Source organism: Balaenoptera ricei, chromosome 2, assembly GCF_028023285.1.
Source record: "Balaenoptera ricei isolate mBalRic1 chromosome 2, mBalRic1.hap2, whole genome shotgun sequence".
NCBI lineage: Eukaryota > Metazoa > Chordata > Mammalia > Artiodactyla > Balaenopteridae > Balaenoptera > Balaenoptera ricei.
Window position 1 is genome coordinate 133662786 of NC_082640.1, and position 17964 is coordinate 133680749.

The window sequence follows — 17964 nt, forward strand, 5'->3', positions numbered from 1 at the left end:
CACTATTGTTTCACCTTCAGGAAACCTGGGTGGACCCAGAGTCCAAACCATCGTGAGATTTAGGAGTTTAAGGCTGAATTTCTGACCATTTTTAGGTAGAGGCGTGAAGCCTAGGCAGTTGTTTGCCCAAAAATAGTAACAGTATTCTTCTTTGACTGGACGGGGCGCTGTCTGTATTAAAAATCAGGGGTGTGGAAGGCGCTGAACACTCTCATTCTGCTCTGCAAGTCCCCGCAGAGGAGGAAAAACTGGATTGGAGCAGCGGCCCCGCCCTCCGTGGCGGCGGGGCGGGGAATGGGGCGGGGCTGGGCGAGGTGGGGCTGGGCTGGGCAAGGCGTGGCCGGGCAGGACCGGCCCCCGCCGATCCCGCGGAGGGCGAGGCCTGCGCGCTGCGCAGCCACGTGACTTCCTCGCCTCCGGGGACACCGACGCATGCGCGCCGCACTCTCGACTAGGCGGCTGTGGCGGTGGTGGCGTCTGCTGTGGTGTCTGTGGGGACAGAGACGGTGGAAGTGCCCTCTTCGGCTCGGTTGGCCCAGATTGCGGCTCATGGCATTGAGTGGCATCCATCGTCAGGTCAGCTGGGGCGGGCGCCTTGGAATTGGCCGGAGGGGGTGGTACGCGGGGCAGCAAGGGGCCTGCCTTGTTTCAGGCCGCGCTGAGGCTGCGGCCTCCCTCTCCCGCCCTGTTTGAGGCCTGCCTTGGCCTCGGGGCCCAGCTGTCCATCCCTTCTCCTTCCCACCTGTTGGGTGGAGCGGTGCGAGGTTTCTTTTCTTAGACCACACGTTTCTCTGCCGGTGCTTCAGGACGGGGGGGGAAATGTGGGCCTCCACTTTGATTTAGGAAGAGGTTTGGGGGTAAGTCTGAAGCCCATGCTTTCCCGAGAGTTCGGAATCACTGTGGCTGGGACGACTGGAAGTGGAAGGGACCCAGAGGATTGGGAGAATATAATACAAATTGTGTTAAACTTTTAGGCGCCTTGTAGGGCGCGTTTCGCGTTCTAACCAAAGCCACACTCTGGGACCCTGAGTCACAGCACCCCAAAGATCAGCTAAAGCTTTTGGCAGGATAGGGTAGAAGCAGAAAAACCAAACATTAAAGAATAATGTTTACCTTCTGTAGCCAGAGACCAACACTGGTATTTTTCTCGTTCCAAAAATCACATCTTTAAGTTAATTAGTAGTACTGCTCTTAATGTGTTATTAAGTACCATATTATGTACTATATTTATGCCTACTAAAATTTTAGTTTAATATTCATGTTGCCTTTTCTTTGAGGACATCAGGTATTTTGGCAACTGATCCTTGTTCAGAAATACGTAACACTTTTCTTTTTACAGTTGCAAAGGTTGAAACCTAAGAAAGCAAGTTTCATACAGGGAAATATGAAACTCATGTTGGAACTTAAGTGTTTTTGGCTTGGAGAGCTTAAGTGGATTGAAAAAAACAAGCAACTACTGTCAGGTGTCCCTCCCCACCCCCTCCTTTATAACCTCATTCTAAAATTGCAAAAGTTGGAATTTTCCACTCTTCAGCCTCTGGTAGGGATAAAGTGAAGAAAGGAGTTGTACTAAAGAAGACAAGTTTTTAAGATTGTGAAGTCTGGAATAATTAGGGGTTACCAAAGATGGCTAATTAGTAGGTGGTGAGAGATATTTGAAGTGAGAATTGAAATGCAGAATTTTTTTAGTGTCAGAATATTTGGTAGTGTTTTTACTTGCTTACTTGTAGTTGAATACGGGAAAGATAAAAAGTGTGTGTGTGGCTTTTTTTCAAGAGAAAGATTAGTAGATATAAATTACTATGTATAAAATAGATAAACAAGGTCCTACTGTATAGAACAGGGAACTGCATTCAATATTTTGTAATAACCTAAAAAAAAGAAGAGAGAGAAAGAACAGAAACTTCTGTGGTATGCTAACAAATAATTCTGCATAAAACATAGGATTTTAATTTTTTTTTTGAAAAGTAGCCAAAGGGGGAAGAAAGTAGTTCCAGCCAAATGGTGTTTTTTTTTTTTTCAAAGACCAAAGATGATAGAAACATTTATGTAAATAAAGTCCAGTTTCTGGAACATAGTAAGTGCTTAATACGTGGAAACTTTAAAAAGGTCAATCTGTGAACATTCTGCTCAGCCTCTGAAAACAATTTCCAAAACCAGTGGTTATGATAGCCTCTTTTCTTCTAAACACTTTGAGTCTTCAAATTGGCTTATGTGTGGATGAGGCACAGAGTGACTTCTGGATTGCAGAGCTAGTTGATTTGCAGTACTCAAACTCCTGACTTTCAGTCCTTAGTGATGACTTCAGATTTTTATGTGTTGCCCTCTTTATGAAAAGAATAATCAGTGGTATGATTTTGAGTACCTCTGTCAGCATAAATGCCTTTAGAGAGATAGAAAAGAAGGTAATAGATCAGACTTCTCATTTTTAATTGAGTATGGGTTATTTAAGTCATCCTCCAAAAGAGCTTTTAAATTTTAAGATGGCATGCTGAATTGTTAGATGTATGTCATAACTGAACTAAAACTTGAACTGTATGAACTTGATGTAGAACTGTATTTTTTCATGTACTGCATATTCACTTTTAATATATCATGTTTTCTTTTATACTTGTGGACTTTATGTCTCTCATATGGTTTTATATATGAAAGTACAGAGTAGTAAAAGGGCATCGACTGGCTTGGTGAATTGAGAAAAGGAGGAAACTTTTGTTATTCTGAGAGAATAGCATGAGCCCAGGCTCAGGCAAGAGAATGTGTTGGCCTCTGTAAATGACAGTAAGGAATACTGTAGGATTAATACGTTAGAAAAGTTAAATTGGGACCAGATACAGCATTCAAGTCTTTCAACAAATATTTATTGTGCTGTTTTATACTAGACACTATTTTAGGTTCTAGGGACATAGTAGTGAACAAAACCAAGGGCCCTGTTCTCACTGAATTTAATATTCTAATAATATTAATTTATCTGTAGCAATAGTGTAGCAATGTTTTTCAAATTTTTTGACTGCAACCCATAATAGGATGTACATGTAACATTTCAATCCAATAATCCAATAGTTGAATTCTGTGTGTATTTCAACAGTATGCCCTTAACGTGTGCATTGCACTCTGATGTATTTTTTTACTCTGTATTTTTCCTTTAAAAAAAAATAAGCTGGTTTGAAGCATTCTGAATAATGTTTGAAAAACATTATTCAAGAGGGGAGAGAATAATTATTTATATTGTAACAGTAGCAGTATAAAAGAAGAGGATAGTTAATCTTTATAGCAAGGTATGTGTGATTATTTGTGGATGAGGTTTAGAGAGGTTAAGTAACTTGCTCAAAGTTCCCTAATGAGAAACTGGGCCAGATCTTTAATTCAGTTCTATCAGGCTCTAAAGCCCAAGCACTTTATTATACAACTCTCCAATTGATTATGAAAATAATAAACTAGGACTCTGGGTGGAGGGTAAGGCCTGTGATGCTTTTTGTTTATTATACAATGAATTAAGTGCGTACTAGGCCTGCGTGTGTACTGTATCTCTACGTATTTGTAGACCTGGGTCTTATTCTCAGGGAATTTGAGACAAGGGAAGATAGACATTGAATGAGTATCACAAATGTGATGTGTGCTATGGGGAAAAAGGATGCTATGGAAGCATCATTGGGGGAACCTAACTAATTTGGGGGGTATGGGAATACTTTTCTGGAAGGGATGTTTAAATGTGCCCAGATTAATGAGTGGGCTTCAGTTAGGTTGAAAGCTCTGAGTGGGAGTGTGGGGGTGAGGTACAGGGGTGGGAGAGCATTCCAGGTAGAAGAAACTGCATACACTAAGACCTTGAAGCTGAAATGAGCTGAACTGGAAAACACAACAAAACTAGGTGACTGTGATATGTCAGTAAAGGGCAAGAAGAGAGAGCCTTTCAGGGAGGAAGTCCTCATTACTGTTGGATGCCGTGAAGAGTAGATCAGAAAGATGAATCAGAACATGTCCAGTTGGATTTATAAACAAGGAAATTGTGATCTTGGGGGAATTTCAGAGTAGTGATAAAGAAGAATCCAAATTTACGAGTAAATGGAGGGTGTAGAAGTAGACGACTTCATTGTCTTCCCGTTGTACTTGGAACAAAATCCAAATCCTTAACATAGCTTATGATTGCCCTTTGGTTGTTTATAAGCTAAATTATAGTATGTATATTATAAATTATTATATAAAAGATGAGAGGTATTTTTACATGTTTGAAGGCTAATGGAAGTAATATATACTGAGAGAAACTGATAAGGAGAGAGTGAAGATAATTTAAGAAGCAACATTCTTTTTTTTTTTTTTAATTAATTAATTAATTTATTTTTGGCTGTGTTGGGTTTTCGTTGCTGCGCGCGGGCTTTCTCTAGTTGCGGCGAGCGGGGGCTACTCTTCGTTGCGGTGCACGGGCTTTCTCATTGCAGTGGCTTCTCTCATTGTGGAGCACGGGCTCTAGGCGTGTGGGCTTCAGTAGTTGCGGCACGCGGGCTCAGTAGTTGTGGCTCACGGGCTCTAGAGCACAGGCTCAGTAGTTGTGGCACACGAGCTTGTGGGATCTTCCCGGACCAGGGATCAAACCTGTGTCCCCTGCATTGGCAGGCGGATTCTCAACCACTGCGCCACCGGGGAAGCCCAAGAAGCAACATTCTTGAGAAGATGGGTGGGAGAAGTGATCCAAGTCGTGAGTTCAGGGTTTGACCTTTTGTAGCAGCAGAGATACTTCATCCATTGTGGCCAAGGTAAGGAGGAGGACAAATAATATAGCTGTTATGAGAGTGCTATAATAGAGGTGCAGAACAAATACTTAGAGAGCAAAAGACACATGATGGTTATGTATTTCAACTTTTATAGGAGTGCTATAATAGGGGTACAGGACAAATACTTTGAGAGCAAAAGGGAGGGAAGATTATACAAGAGGTGAGGGAAAACTCTTAGAGGAAAACATAGGCAGAACAACACTTTTCAGGATGAATTGCAGCAATATCTTTTTGGATCCACCTCCTAAAATAAGGAAAATAAAAACAAAAATAAACAATTGGGACCTAATTAAACTTAAAAGCTTTTGCACAGCAAAGGAAACCGTAAATAAAATGCAAAGACAGCCCACAGAATGGGAGAAAATATTTGCAAACAATGTGACCAACAAGGTATTAATCTCCAAAATATACAAACAGCTCATGCAGCTCAATATTAGAAAAACAAACAACCCAGTCAAAAAATGGGCAGAAGATCTTTTCTCCAAAGAAGACATACAGGTGGCCAAAAAGCACGTGAAAGGATGCTCAACATTTCTAATTATTAGAGAAATGCAAATCAAAACTACAGTGAGGTATCACCTCAACACTGGTCAGAATGGCCATCATCAAAAAGTCTACAGACAATAAATGCTGGAGAGGGTGTGGAGAAAAGGGAACTGTCCTACACTGTTGGTGGGAATGTAAATTGGTACAGTTACTATGGAGAGCAGTATGGAGGTGCCTTAAAAAACTACAAATAGAGCTGCCATATGATCCAGCAAAAGCACTCCTGGGCATGTATCTGGAGAAAACCATAATTTGAAAAGATACATGCACCCCAGTGTTCATTGCGGCACTATTAACAATAGCCAACACATGGAAGTAACCTAAATGTCCATGGACAGAGGAATGGTTAAAGAAGATGTGGTACATATCAGTGGAATATTACTCAGCCATAAAAAGAATGAAATAATGCCATTTGCAGCAACATGCCTAGACCTAGAGATTATCATACTAAGTGAAGTTAAGTCAGACAGAGAAAAACAAATATCATATGATATGTCTTATATATGGAATCTAAAAAATGATACAAATGAACTTATTTACAAAGTAGAAATAGACTCACAGACATAGAAAACAAACTTTCGGTTACCAAAGGGGAAAGGTGAGGGGGAAGAGATAAATTAGAAGGTTGGGGTTAACATATACACGCTACATATGTAAAATAGATAATCAACAGGGCCTACTGTACACCACAGGGAAACTACTCAATACTTTGTGATAACCTATATGGGAAAAGAATCTGAAAAAGAATAGATGTATGTATATATATAACTAAATCACTTTGCTGTACATCTGAAACTAACATACACGTTGTAAATCAACTATACTCCAATATAAAATAGAAATTTCAAAAAATAATAAAAAATAGAAGAGGTGAGGGGATTGGGAGACTGATAACATAATAGATTTACTTCTTGGAGGTATAAAGAATTTTAAGAAGGAAATAGGGCATTAATGGAGATCTAGGAGGATAAAGCCTGACCCACCGTTGGTTGTGGCAGCTAGGTCAATATGAGAAATCAGTATTTTCATCGGAGTGATATGGGCTGGACTACATAGTGTACTAACAAATGGTTATTTTCTTAGGAAAAATACTGCAGTGGAACATGCTTGTTCATGATTAATTCTTTCATATGGCCTTTAAAAAATTATTTCCAATGATAGAAATGTTACTTATTCTTACATATTTCTCTTTTAGCCAATAACTTTGTAAGTCTAATACTTCTAATAATTTGCCTGTAGATTCATCATTATTTCTTGAGAAAATTCTAGAATATTTTCTTTTAAACATAGGTCAAAGCTATGCTTAATTTTAAGGTTTATGCTACATACTGAATTTTGAGAATATAACCCAAAGGAAATTGCTTTTTACAAATAGGCATTTACATGAGGGAGTTTACTGTGATATACTTAGTAAAGACAAATCTTAGAAAGAACTCAAGTCAAATTGAGGAAATTTAAGCAAATCCAGCCATACTGCCCTTTTTGCTGATCTGTTTTTCTGTGAACGTGCCAGACAAGGCACTTACTTATCTCAGAACTTGCTCCTTCTGCTGCCTGTAATTTTCTTCCTCCAGACAGCTGCATGACTGGCTTTCTTACTACCTCATCCTCTCTTTTGTTTTGTTCTTAGCACTTGGTACCACATACATATTAGAAATGTAGTTAGATAAAAAAAGTCTCTATCTCCCCACTGGAATGTCGGCTCCTTGAGAGCAGGGACTTTGTTTCATTCACAGCTAAATTTCCAGTGCTTAGAATAGTAGTGTCTGACACACAGAATTAGCTCATTAAATATCTGTTGAATGAATATTATTACACTAGGAAATGATATTGGTTAGAGATTTTTAAAAATACTAAATAAAAGGGGTTCAGCATAGAGTAATTTGCATACCTAAATTCAGTAAAATAAGTGAAAAATATAAATCAGATAAAGTAAAAAAGAAATAAAATAGAATAAACCCAAAAGGGTAAAGAACAGAAGAGGAGGTATCAACAGATGAGAATTCAGTGTTTTGGAAGAAAGCAGATGGACCAGTTTTAACTGATTAACTTAGGTTTTCATTTTTTTGCGTTCAGCTCTGTGCCTGCAGAGAGGGAAGTTAATAAGAAACAAGATGGATATTCCCACAAAATCCCAGAAAGGCTCCGGAATTTCAGGTTCCAAGGGCCTCTGAAGATGGGAGTGCTGAATGCAACTAAAAATTGTAAGATTTGTGGGCTTCCCTGGTGGTGCAGTGGTTGGGAGTCTGCCTGCCAATGCAGGGGACACGGGTTCGAGCCCTGGTCTGGGAAGATCCCACATGCCGCGGAGCAACTAGGCCCGTGAGCCACAATTACTGAGCCTGCGCGTCTGGAGCCTGCGCTCCACAACAAGAGAGGCCGCGATAATGACAGGCCCGCACACCGCGATGAAGAGTGGTCCCCACTTGCCACAACTAGAGAAAGCCCTCGCACAGAAACGAAGACCCAACACAGCCATAAATAAAATAAATAAATAAATAATTAAAAAAAAATTGTAAGATTTGTTAAAAGTCTAGAGTAGTTTAGACCCTAGATTTTCCTTCTCCATCTAGCATAGCCAGCAGAAAACTGGATGTTCGTTATTTGAAGAGGACGAAAGCAGAGAAGTTGGCACAGCTGGTGGGGGGTGGGGCAGGGGTGAAGGGTCTTAGCGAAAATGGGAAGTTGAATGAAAGTTTATATATTGAATGGTGAAATCATCAGCCCTGTTTGTCTTCTTTGTTGCCAGAATGCTTGTTGCCTTAAGTAAGTCAACAAAGAAAAAGATTTTATTATAAATGAGATTCAACCAAGGGGACAAGTGAAAGGAATTCCTTGGATCGAAATGAAGAGACAAACCTAGACAGGACAAGCCAGTCTAAATTGTTGCAGAAGATTAGATGGTTTCAGAAAGGATGGCTCTGGAAGGGAAAATAGAATTGATAAGTATGAGTGACAATTGTTTTTGAAGGACCTTTATGAGACCTCAAGGATGTGGGGTCATTTTTCAAAGGCAACGAAACATATGAAAATGAGGAAAGATTTAAAGAAAGAGAAGCAAGCAAATGTAATTGTAGTGTACAAGATAGCTTGAAAAAAATGTTTACCTGGTCATAATAATGTAAACTTGAATATTGATTTAAGCCCAACCTGATATAACTGTATTGGGAGCACATGAGAGGAAAGCTGTGCATGTATAATAACTAAACCCGTATCTTCTCTAATAGCAAAAAAGATCTAAAATGGAAAAGTCAAGAAATAAATGCCTTCAGATAAATGCTGTGTTGATTACCAGTTTTTTGAAGTTAAAGTCAACAGATTTATTTCTTCCTCCTCTTAAAACCTCTGCAAAACAAATTCTAAATGCATTGTAAAGTTCATTTTTATTTTTGTTATTAATTTTAAAGTATAACACCTTAAGTTTGGATAATAATTTCCAGGGAATTAATTGTTTGCAGTGGTATCTTCATTTATGTGAATTTATAGTTTTTAAGACTTTCACATGCTTTTATCTCATCCGAAGTTTTCAATAGCCCTGTGAAGCTGATAATACAAGTATTGCTAGTCTTATTTGGAAGTGAGGAAAGTAAGACTGACCTAGAATCTCATGCTATTAAGGGAGAGAAGTAGGACTCACCCTCCTCTACCCCTTTGTTCTTTCTATATTTACCACACTATACTTTGTCTTTTTATGGTGAAAGAAAGATCTGGAAATTCTAATTCCTAGTCTCTTGTATTTTGTCTTTCTAATTTAGTTATAGCTTAGCTGTCTTCTTCCTTTAAAAAAAAAAGCTTTATTGTGGTAAAAACACATAAAATTTACCTTAATCTTTTTTTTTTTTTTTTGCCATGCTGCGCAGCATGTAGGATCTTAGTCTCCACCCCCCCCCCCCAGCCCCGAATAGGGATCAAACCCGCGCCCCCTCCAGTGGAAGTGCAGCGTCTTAACCACTGGACCACCAGGGGAGTCCCTTCTTAACCATTTTTAAGTGTACAGTTCAGTAGTGTTGTGTATATTCACGTGGTTTAACAGATTTCCAGAACTTTTTCATCTTACAAATCTGAAACTATACCCATTAAAACAACAACTCCTCTTTTCCCCCTCTCTCTAGTTCCTCATAACCACCATTTAGCTTTCTCTTTCTATGAATTGGACAACTCTAGATACCCCATATAAATAGAATCATGTAGTACTTGTCTTTTTGCGACTGTCTTATTTCACTTAGCATAATGACCTCAAGGTTCATCCATGTAGTGTATGACAGGATTTCCTTCATTTTAAAGACTGATGATATTCCATTATATATATATATCACATTTTATTTACTTCTTCATCTGTTGGTGGACATTTGGGTTGCTACTTTGGTGGTTGTGGATAGTGCGGCTATGAACATGGGTATACAGATAGCTCTTTGATACCTGGCTTTCAGTTAGTTTGGATATATACTCAAGTGGGATTTTTGTTTTTGTTTTTAATATTTTTTTATTTTGGCTGTGCTAGGTTTTAGTTGCAGCACGTGGGATCTTCATGGATGTGTGTGGGATCTTCATTGAGGCTTGCGGGATCTTTTAGTTGTGACATGCAGGATGTAGTTCCCTGACCAGGGATTGAACCTGGGCCCCCTGCATTGGGAGCGCGGAGTCTTAACCACTGGACCACCAGGGAAGTCCCTGGGATTTTTGGATTATATGGTAGCTCTATTTTTAATATTTTGAGGCAACTCCATTTGATTTTCTGTGCCATTTTATAATCCCACAGTTAGTGCACAAAGGTTCCAGTTTCACCTCATCCTTGACAAAACTTGTTATTTTCTGGGTATTTTGGATAGTAGCCATCCTAATCGGTGTTGACGTGATATCTCACTGTGAATTTGATTTGTATTTCTGTGATAATTAGTGATGTTGAGCATCTTTTCATGTGCTTGTTGGCCATTTGTTTATCATCCTTGGAGAAATGTCTATTTAAGTCGTTTTTTTATTTTTTAATTGAGTGTTCAGTTATGGGAGTTCTTTATTCTGTATATTAACTACTAATCAGATGTAAGATTTACAAATATTTCCTCCTCTTCTGCTGTTTGTCTTTTTTTTTTTTTTAATTATTTATTTTTATTTATTTATTTATTTATGGCTGTGCTGGGTCTTCGTCTCTGTGCGAGGGCCTTCTCCAGTTGCGGCAAGTGGGGGCCACTCTTCATCGCGATGCGCGGGCCTCTCACTATCACGGCTTCTCCTGTTGCGGAGCACAGGCTCCAGACGCGCAGGCTCAGTAATTGTGGCCCACCGGCCCAGTTGCGCCGTGGCACGCGGGATCTTCCCAGACCAGGGCTCGAACCTGTGTCCCCTGCATTGGCAGGCAGACTCTCAACCACTGCGCCACCAGGGAAGCCCTGCTGTTTGTCTTTTAAGTGTGTTGATTGTGTCCTTTGATGCATGAAACTTTTAGTTTGATGTAGCCCCATTTGTCTGTTTTTGCTTTTGTTGCCTGTGCTTTTGGTATCATAGCCAAGAAATCATTGCCAAGTCCAATATCATGAAGCTTTTCCCGTATGTTTTCTTCTAGGAGTTTTATAGTTTTAGGTTTTACGTTTAGATTTTTAATCTATTTTGGGTTAACTTTTGTATATGCTGTAAGATAAGGATTCAGCTTCATTCTTTTGCATGTGAATATCCAGTTTTCCTAGCACCATTTGTTAAAGAGACTGTCCTTTCCCCATTGAGTGAACTTGGGACCCTTGTCCAACATTTATTTCTGGGCTTTCTGTTCTATTGGTCTGTTTGTCTTTATGCCAATACCACACTGTTGTTTTCTTCCTTTTGATAGTTGTTTTTTACCCCTTTGCCATTTTATGTTGCTAGTTGGAAGTTATTGGTGGTTGTTAAGAATAAACTGGTACTAGTAATTGCCACATTATGAAGTATATGTTAGAATAACTTACTAAAAAATAACTTTAGTGTATTTTTCTTTTGGCCATGTAATTTTTTGAAGTAATCAGAAAAATGATCTCCCTAAGGGTAAGGCTGGCGTTCTTAACTCTTTTTATAACACTGTAATTGGAGGGTGTGGAGTAATTGATCATTTCTGAAGATCCAGGGGTGTGGTAAATTTGCTGATTCCAGAAGAAACCCTTATGTCCCACTTAAGTATGCAGTTAGAATAGGACAGGTAATAAATGAATCAGAATGTATCAACTAACAACTTTCCATTTGTTTTTTTGACAGTATGCTTTGAAAAAAAGATACAAAATAATGACTAAATTGTATCTGGAAAATTAGTCTTCAAATGTGTCTTTTCTTTAAAGGAGGGGGCAAAAGAGACCAAAATAAGTTGAAAGGCTTCTGCGCCTTTTCCTAGGGTCTCAACTGGTAAACTTGGAAAAGTTTATGACAATAATCAGTCGTTCAAGTAGAAGGGAATTATTTTTTCTGGTAGTCTAATATTGAAACTTTGGGATTGTCCTTTATCGTGTAACCAACTAGATTTGGTTGTATTATTTCTTCTCAGATTCCTCTTGCTCTCCACGCTGCTTACTTTCATTTCACTTCCCCAATGCAGACCCTCTTCATTCTGGTCAGTCTTATTTCCTTCTTGTCTTGGAACCAGTCCTAATTTGCGTCTTCTTGTCTGCTGTTAATAAGAAGGGTTGTTCTGTCAAGCCAAGTGGGCTATTCGCTATTTTGGAATAATTTATCGTTCTTTCGCTATTGTTCCAAAATCTATAGTTTTTCAAAGTGAAGACCAAATTCTGTATTTCATGAAGGTTTGCTAGATGCCTATAATTTTCAATTGATTTTTCTAAACTTTGACTTCGTTTCATTTGAAATTTTGTCTGTCCCTCTAATTGTTTTGCATGTTTTTTTTATCGCTCTCCAACTACTAATAGTTAATAAGCCTTAGAATGAGGACCTTATCTTACACCTGTGTATTCTCTACAAGGAATGTAGTATAGTGCTGGATATGCATCAAGTGTTGAAAACTTTTTTTTGTCCCCACCTGACCTTCCCCCACTTTCCTTCTTCTCCTTTCCCTCTTCTTCTTCTTCTCCTTTTTAAAAAATATTCCCTAGATTTACCTGGTTATAACTAATTCTTCCAGTGGCATTCAGCCTCAAAGTTCACTTGATTTAACATTTTAAATTTATCCTTTCTTGGGAAAAAATTTGCTTCATACTGCATTTTGAAATAATGGACATATTTTAAAATCCAGATTTCAAATCTACATGACAATTTAAAAGATGCCTTCAATACACACAGAAAAAGCTAAAACTAGTAAGAAGACAAACTCAAAAATGTTTTACAATGTGTGTCATTTTCTAGTTTACAGAGAGCTTGTGCAAACCATTCATAAAAAATGCAGTAGAAAATATAGACAGGGCTTCCCTGGTGGTGCAGTAGTTAAGAATCCGCCTGCCAATGCAGGGGACACAAGTTCAAGCCCAGGTCCAGGAAGATCCCACATGCCGCGGAGCAACTAAGCCCGTGCACCACAACTACTGAGCCTGCGCTCTAGAGCCTACAAGCCACAACTACCGAAGCCTGCACACCTAGAGCCCGTGATCCGCCACAAGAGAAGCCACCGCAATGAGAAGCCCACGCACCACAACGAAGAGTAGCCCCCACTCGCCACAACTAGAGAAAGCCCACGTGCAGCAACAAAGACCCAACTCAGCCAAAAATAAATAAATAAAAAAATAAATAAATTGGAAAAAAGAAAATATAGACAAAGGATGTGAAATAGTATTTAAGGGAAAAAAAGGAAATTCAACATCCTTGTAGTTAAAGAAGTGCACATCAAAATGAGGTACTACTCTCTTTTTTCCTTTTTTTAATCAGATGAGCAAAAATTGTTTCATGATACCTAGTGCTGACAAGAGGAGATGGAAAAATGGACATTCTCATGTCCATATCTCATTAGTGGGTTAGTTAGGAATGCATTTTCCTGCAGGTAATAGAAAAACTCATCTATTGATACTAGTTTAAGCAAATAGGGACTTATTTTCTTATACAGTATGAAGCTGGCATTGTGTTATTAGCAGCTTGATAATGTCAGGGCTGGCTGGCATTTCTTAATTTTCCTGGCCAGTTCTTTTGACTGCTTTGTGAATACAAGTTGTTTCAGATATGTTCACATTCAAAGTAAGAAGAAAGTGGTAGAGCCTACACTATTTGTTGACTGTCCCTTTTATCAGAAAAGCAAAATTGTTCCCAGAGCTCTGCAGCAGGTGTGCTTTTCAGACTCATAATCCTTACATGGGGTTAGGTATATTGCTGCTCTGAACCAAAACAATGTTTTATTAGGAAGATGGTGAGAGAAGATGGTGAGAGGGAATGTTGGATAGTCAACTAAAAGTGTCTTGTCAAATGGTACAACTGGTACAACTTTCCTAAAGATAAGTTGTCAGCGTATTCCCAAATTTAATATACACAGGTCTTTGATGCAACAGTTCCATTGTTCAGAGTTTACCCGTGAATAAGTTTCTGTTCCTCTGAATCATTCAGAGAACATGGTAGAAGTACAACTTTCTGGGCCTGAGCCTAGAACTCAGAATCATTGGCGTTGGGGCCAATGAATTTGTATTTTTTAAAAAATAGCTTACTAAGTGACTATTATGTGGAGCTAGGTTGTGTAGACTATAGAGAAACCCAGATTTTTAAAGGAGGCATAAAATTGCAAAAAAAAAAATTTTGTATCCAGCCAACCACTGGCATGTCATATCTGGAGCTGGTTTTTCTTAAAAACAAAACAAATGAAACAAAATACCTCCTTTTTTTTTTTTTCCCAACTTCAGTTAAATAATTGCAGATAAGCCAGAAGAAGAAAGCGTCAGCCCAGTTATATGGGGAGAACAGCCATTAACACCAACTAATATTGTTAGTGTATTTTAATTTGGTATAAATCCTTACAGATCTGTGTGTAGCATGCATATAATATATAATGTAGTGGTTATCTTTCTATATCAAGACAGGTGCACATATTTCCTTTTAAATTATTATTATTCCATTGTACAAATATGCCACCTGCTAAAGCAGTGTTCTTAATACTACCCTCTTTTTTCGCTATAATAGTGTTCTAGTGAATGCTTTTAAACAAATAAATGTTTTTTATCTGATTATTTACATAACATAAAATATGCACAATTGCCATTTGATATATTTTGTGCGACTGTCCTCCAGAAACATCTTTTTGTTGCCAATTTGATATCTCATTGTTTTAATTTACATCTTTATTAGTAAAGATTCAGTCCTTTCATATGTTTATTGGTCACACTTGCATTTATTTCTTTGAATTCATTTAGTCTTAATCCTTTTTTACATTATATTGTGCTATGTTAACTAATCATGTATTCTGAGTGTATTTTAGGAGTAAATCAATTTTATGGTCTGTTTAGTTTTGAGAATAATCCCTATTTAAAAAGAAGACATGCCCTATAATTTAATGATTCAGTTTCCATTTAAACTGTTAGTGGAAGAGATGAAGTGAATTGTGAAAATATATTGTAGTATTACCTTACAGGATAAAAGAATAATTCCTTATTATTTTATGGCCTTAACCATAAGATGACTTAATTTAAAAGATTTTATGAAGTAACCATCCACATGGTAAAATTTTCATAAATACATTTTTTATGATTTTTTCTTTTTTGGCTGCGTGGCTTGTGGGACCTAAGTTCTCTGACCAGGTATCGAACCCGGGGCCCCAGCAGTGAGAGCACAGAGTCCTAATCACTGGACTGCCAGGGAATTCCCTTATAACTGTGTTTTTATTTTTATTTTTTTATTATTATTTCTTTTATAGCTATGTTTTTAGTAATACTTATTCATTTTAAAAATCACTCTTTAATTTTAAAACCTTAATGTGTATCTTCTATAATAAAATCAAACCTAGCTGCTAGGATTTAAAATTTATAGATATATTTCAACAGTATAACCTTCTTAAAAATCTATCCTGAGCTAAGTTATGAATTTCCCTCTGAAACATTTATATCCATGACCAGAATTTGTTTTGTTAGCTAAAGCCTCCAGAACAGATATTAAAGATATTGCTGTTTTTCAGGATTGGTAGCAAGATAGCATTCAGACATTAAAATTTAGATTCTTAGCTAGCTAAGGAACACTGAATTCTAGATATGATTGCTTCTTTAGGGAGCAGGCTCAATACTCACTGTTTTATAGATGAAGGAGCTAGTTTTTACTCAGTCAACAATAAACTGGCAGAATTTTGGAAAATTTGTTGTAAAATTAAATTTGTAATATAAAAACTAATAAACCTTCTGATTATGACTTCCAGGAGAGCTCAAGAATCAAATTAATATATTTCTTTAATAGCTAACTTGGGCTTTTAAAAGGTGGTTTTGATGATGCCAAATAAACATTTGGAAGATGTTTCTCTTTATGTTTCCACAGATCATTAACTGAAGAAAAAATAAACAGCCATGCAAAATTCTCACATGGATGAGTACAGAAATTCCAATAATGGCAGCACAGGCAACAGTTCAGAGGTAGTGGTAGATCAGTCTACTGATTTCAGTACTGAGATTATGAATGTTACAGAAATGGAACAGTCACCTGATGGATCTCCTAATGTGAATACAACTACGGAAGAAAATGAAATAGCAAATACTGTGGACCTTCCAGTGACAGAAACAGAAGCAAATTTCCCTCCAGAATATGAAAAGTTTTGGAAAACTGTAGAAAGTAATCCTCAGGATTTTACAGGCTGGGTATATTTGCTTCAATATGTAGAACAGGAGGTTAGTAACTATTTAAATGGGATTAGAGGGGACAGAATAATCAAGTAATATCAGACTAGGCCTTATTGTTTTGTAATTAAAGTTGCCTCTTTTATAATTTTCAGATTAAGTTGAAGAACATTTTAGATAATATTTTTTTAGCTTCAAAAATAATTTTGATAGCATTTGTACATTATGGAAAGTATTAGAATCAAAGTCTAATGTTTGTAATAATTGGTGTGTGTATGTATGTGTGTATAAAATTGCTGAAATAAAAAAATTACGCTGCTGTTTGACAGAATTAGTTCCTTCTGTTACAAAGGATAAGATTGCATTTGTAGGAAAAAGGGCTGCTGTGTGTGTGGTTTTTAAGCCTGCCGTTTATTTTGAGATAATAACAGGCATACCTCGTCTTATTGCGCTTCACAGATACTGTGTTTTTTACAAATTGAAGGTTTGTGGCAGTCCTGCGTCGAGCAAGTCTGTTGGTGCCATTTTTCCAACAGTATTTGCTCATTTCCTGTCTCTGTCACATTTTTGGTATTTCTTGCAGTATTTCAAACTTTTTCATTATTATGTTTGTTATGGTCATCTGTGATCAGTGGTATTTGATGTTACTATTGTAATTGTTTTGGCATTTTTTAGCAATATTTTAAAATTAAGGTATGTACATTGTTTTTTTAGACATAATGGTATTGCACACTTAATAGACTACAGTGTAGTGTAAACAGAATTTTTGTGTGCACTTGGAAACCAAAAAATTTGTGTGACCTGCTTTATTGCGATAATACGCTTTATTACAGTGGTCTGGAACTGAACCCGCAATATCTCTGAGGTATGCCTGTACATTTGAAAGGAATAAATTTCCAAGATGTTTAAACACCTTGTTTTATTTTCATCAGAATCACTTGATGGCTGCCAGGAAAGCGTTTGACAAATTTTTCATACACTATCCGTATTGCTATGGTTATTGGAAAAAGTATGCAGACCTCGAAAAGCGGCATGACAACATTAAACAATCAGATGAGGTGCGTACATTACTGAATAAAGTTATCTCCATTAGGTACTGTAAGCCAAATAATAACAAAACAGACTTTTTTTGGCTGGCAGTACCTACGATTTATGGTCAAACAATTTTATAGGGTATTTTATTTGCATTTGTCACTCTTGTGGCATTTGTAGCTAATATTTTCTCTCTTTGTTGGCAGGTGCGTTAAACCTCTACAGTTTGTCAAGCTTTGCAGTGCAAGCCTCTGTATTACACTGCAGCTTAACAAGTAGGGCAGGGCTTTTCTCTCACTTACATTTATTTCTCATTTTCCAAACAATATAGTTGGTTTGCTAGTCACATTTGCTACGTCTTATTGCATTTTTGGTCAGACGCTGTCATTGATGCTCTAATGGGTCTGTGCCCTATGGTCTGTAACCCAAAGCCTGCCCACACAACCCGGTCAGAATGCAGGGACTGCTGCGCTTTGAAGATCAAGACTCTGCACGTGGGGATCAGAACATTGCCATGTTCTATCCAACCTCCACCCAAATGGTAATGGTAGATTATTTAAACAAAATTCCAGTAATTAGTATTTCTAAGGTTCACCGGATAACACAGTGTTGCCTCTCTGTTAAGAAATAATTAAATATTTGAAGTACAGTTTGTTGTTTTCTTCTTAGGTGTATCGCCGGGGGCTTCAGGCAATACCTCTTAGTGTTGACCTTTGGATACATTATATAAACTTCTTAAAAGAAACATTGGACCCTGGTGATCCTGAGACAAACAGTACAATAAGAGGGTATGTGAAACACTGATACTTAAATGTATTTAAAGATATAAATAAGTCAAGTATTCTGATATTGATAATAGAACTACTCATGAATGCTAAACTAAAAGTTTAACTTTCTTTTTCACTATTAAAAAAATGATA

At 37.6% G+C, this 17964-nt stretch overlaps 1 protein-coding gene across 4 annotated transcripts in view; it reads left to right on the top strand.

Annotated features, from left to right (window-relative positions):
- The first annotated feature begins 430 nt into the window (after positions 1-430).
- Positions 431-17964, top strand: part of PRPF39 (pre-mRNA processing factor 39) — a 36797-nt gene continuing 19263 nt past the window's right edge. For 2 of the 4 annotated variants that reach the window (XM_059914159.1, XM_059914156.1), the window contains exons 1-4: positions 431-576; positions 15717-16063; positions 16945-17070; positions 17714-17832. In XM_059914159.1, the coding sequence (XP_059770142.1) occupies positions 15746-16063; positions 16945-17070; positions 17714-17832 (563 nt within the window). In that variant the 5' untranslated portion in view covers positions 431-576; positions 15717-15745. Of the gene's footprint in view, positions 577-15716; positions 16064-16944; positions 17071-17250; positions 17320-17422; positions 17586-17713; positions 17833-17964 lie in introns of those variants that run through there. The other 2 variants (XM_059914157.1, XM_059914158.1) reach the window with 2 other exon arrangements.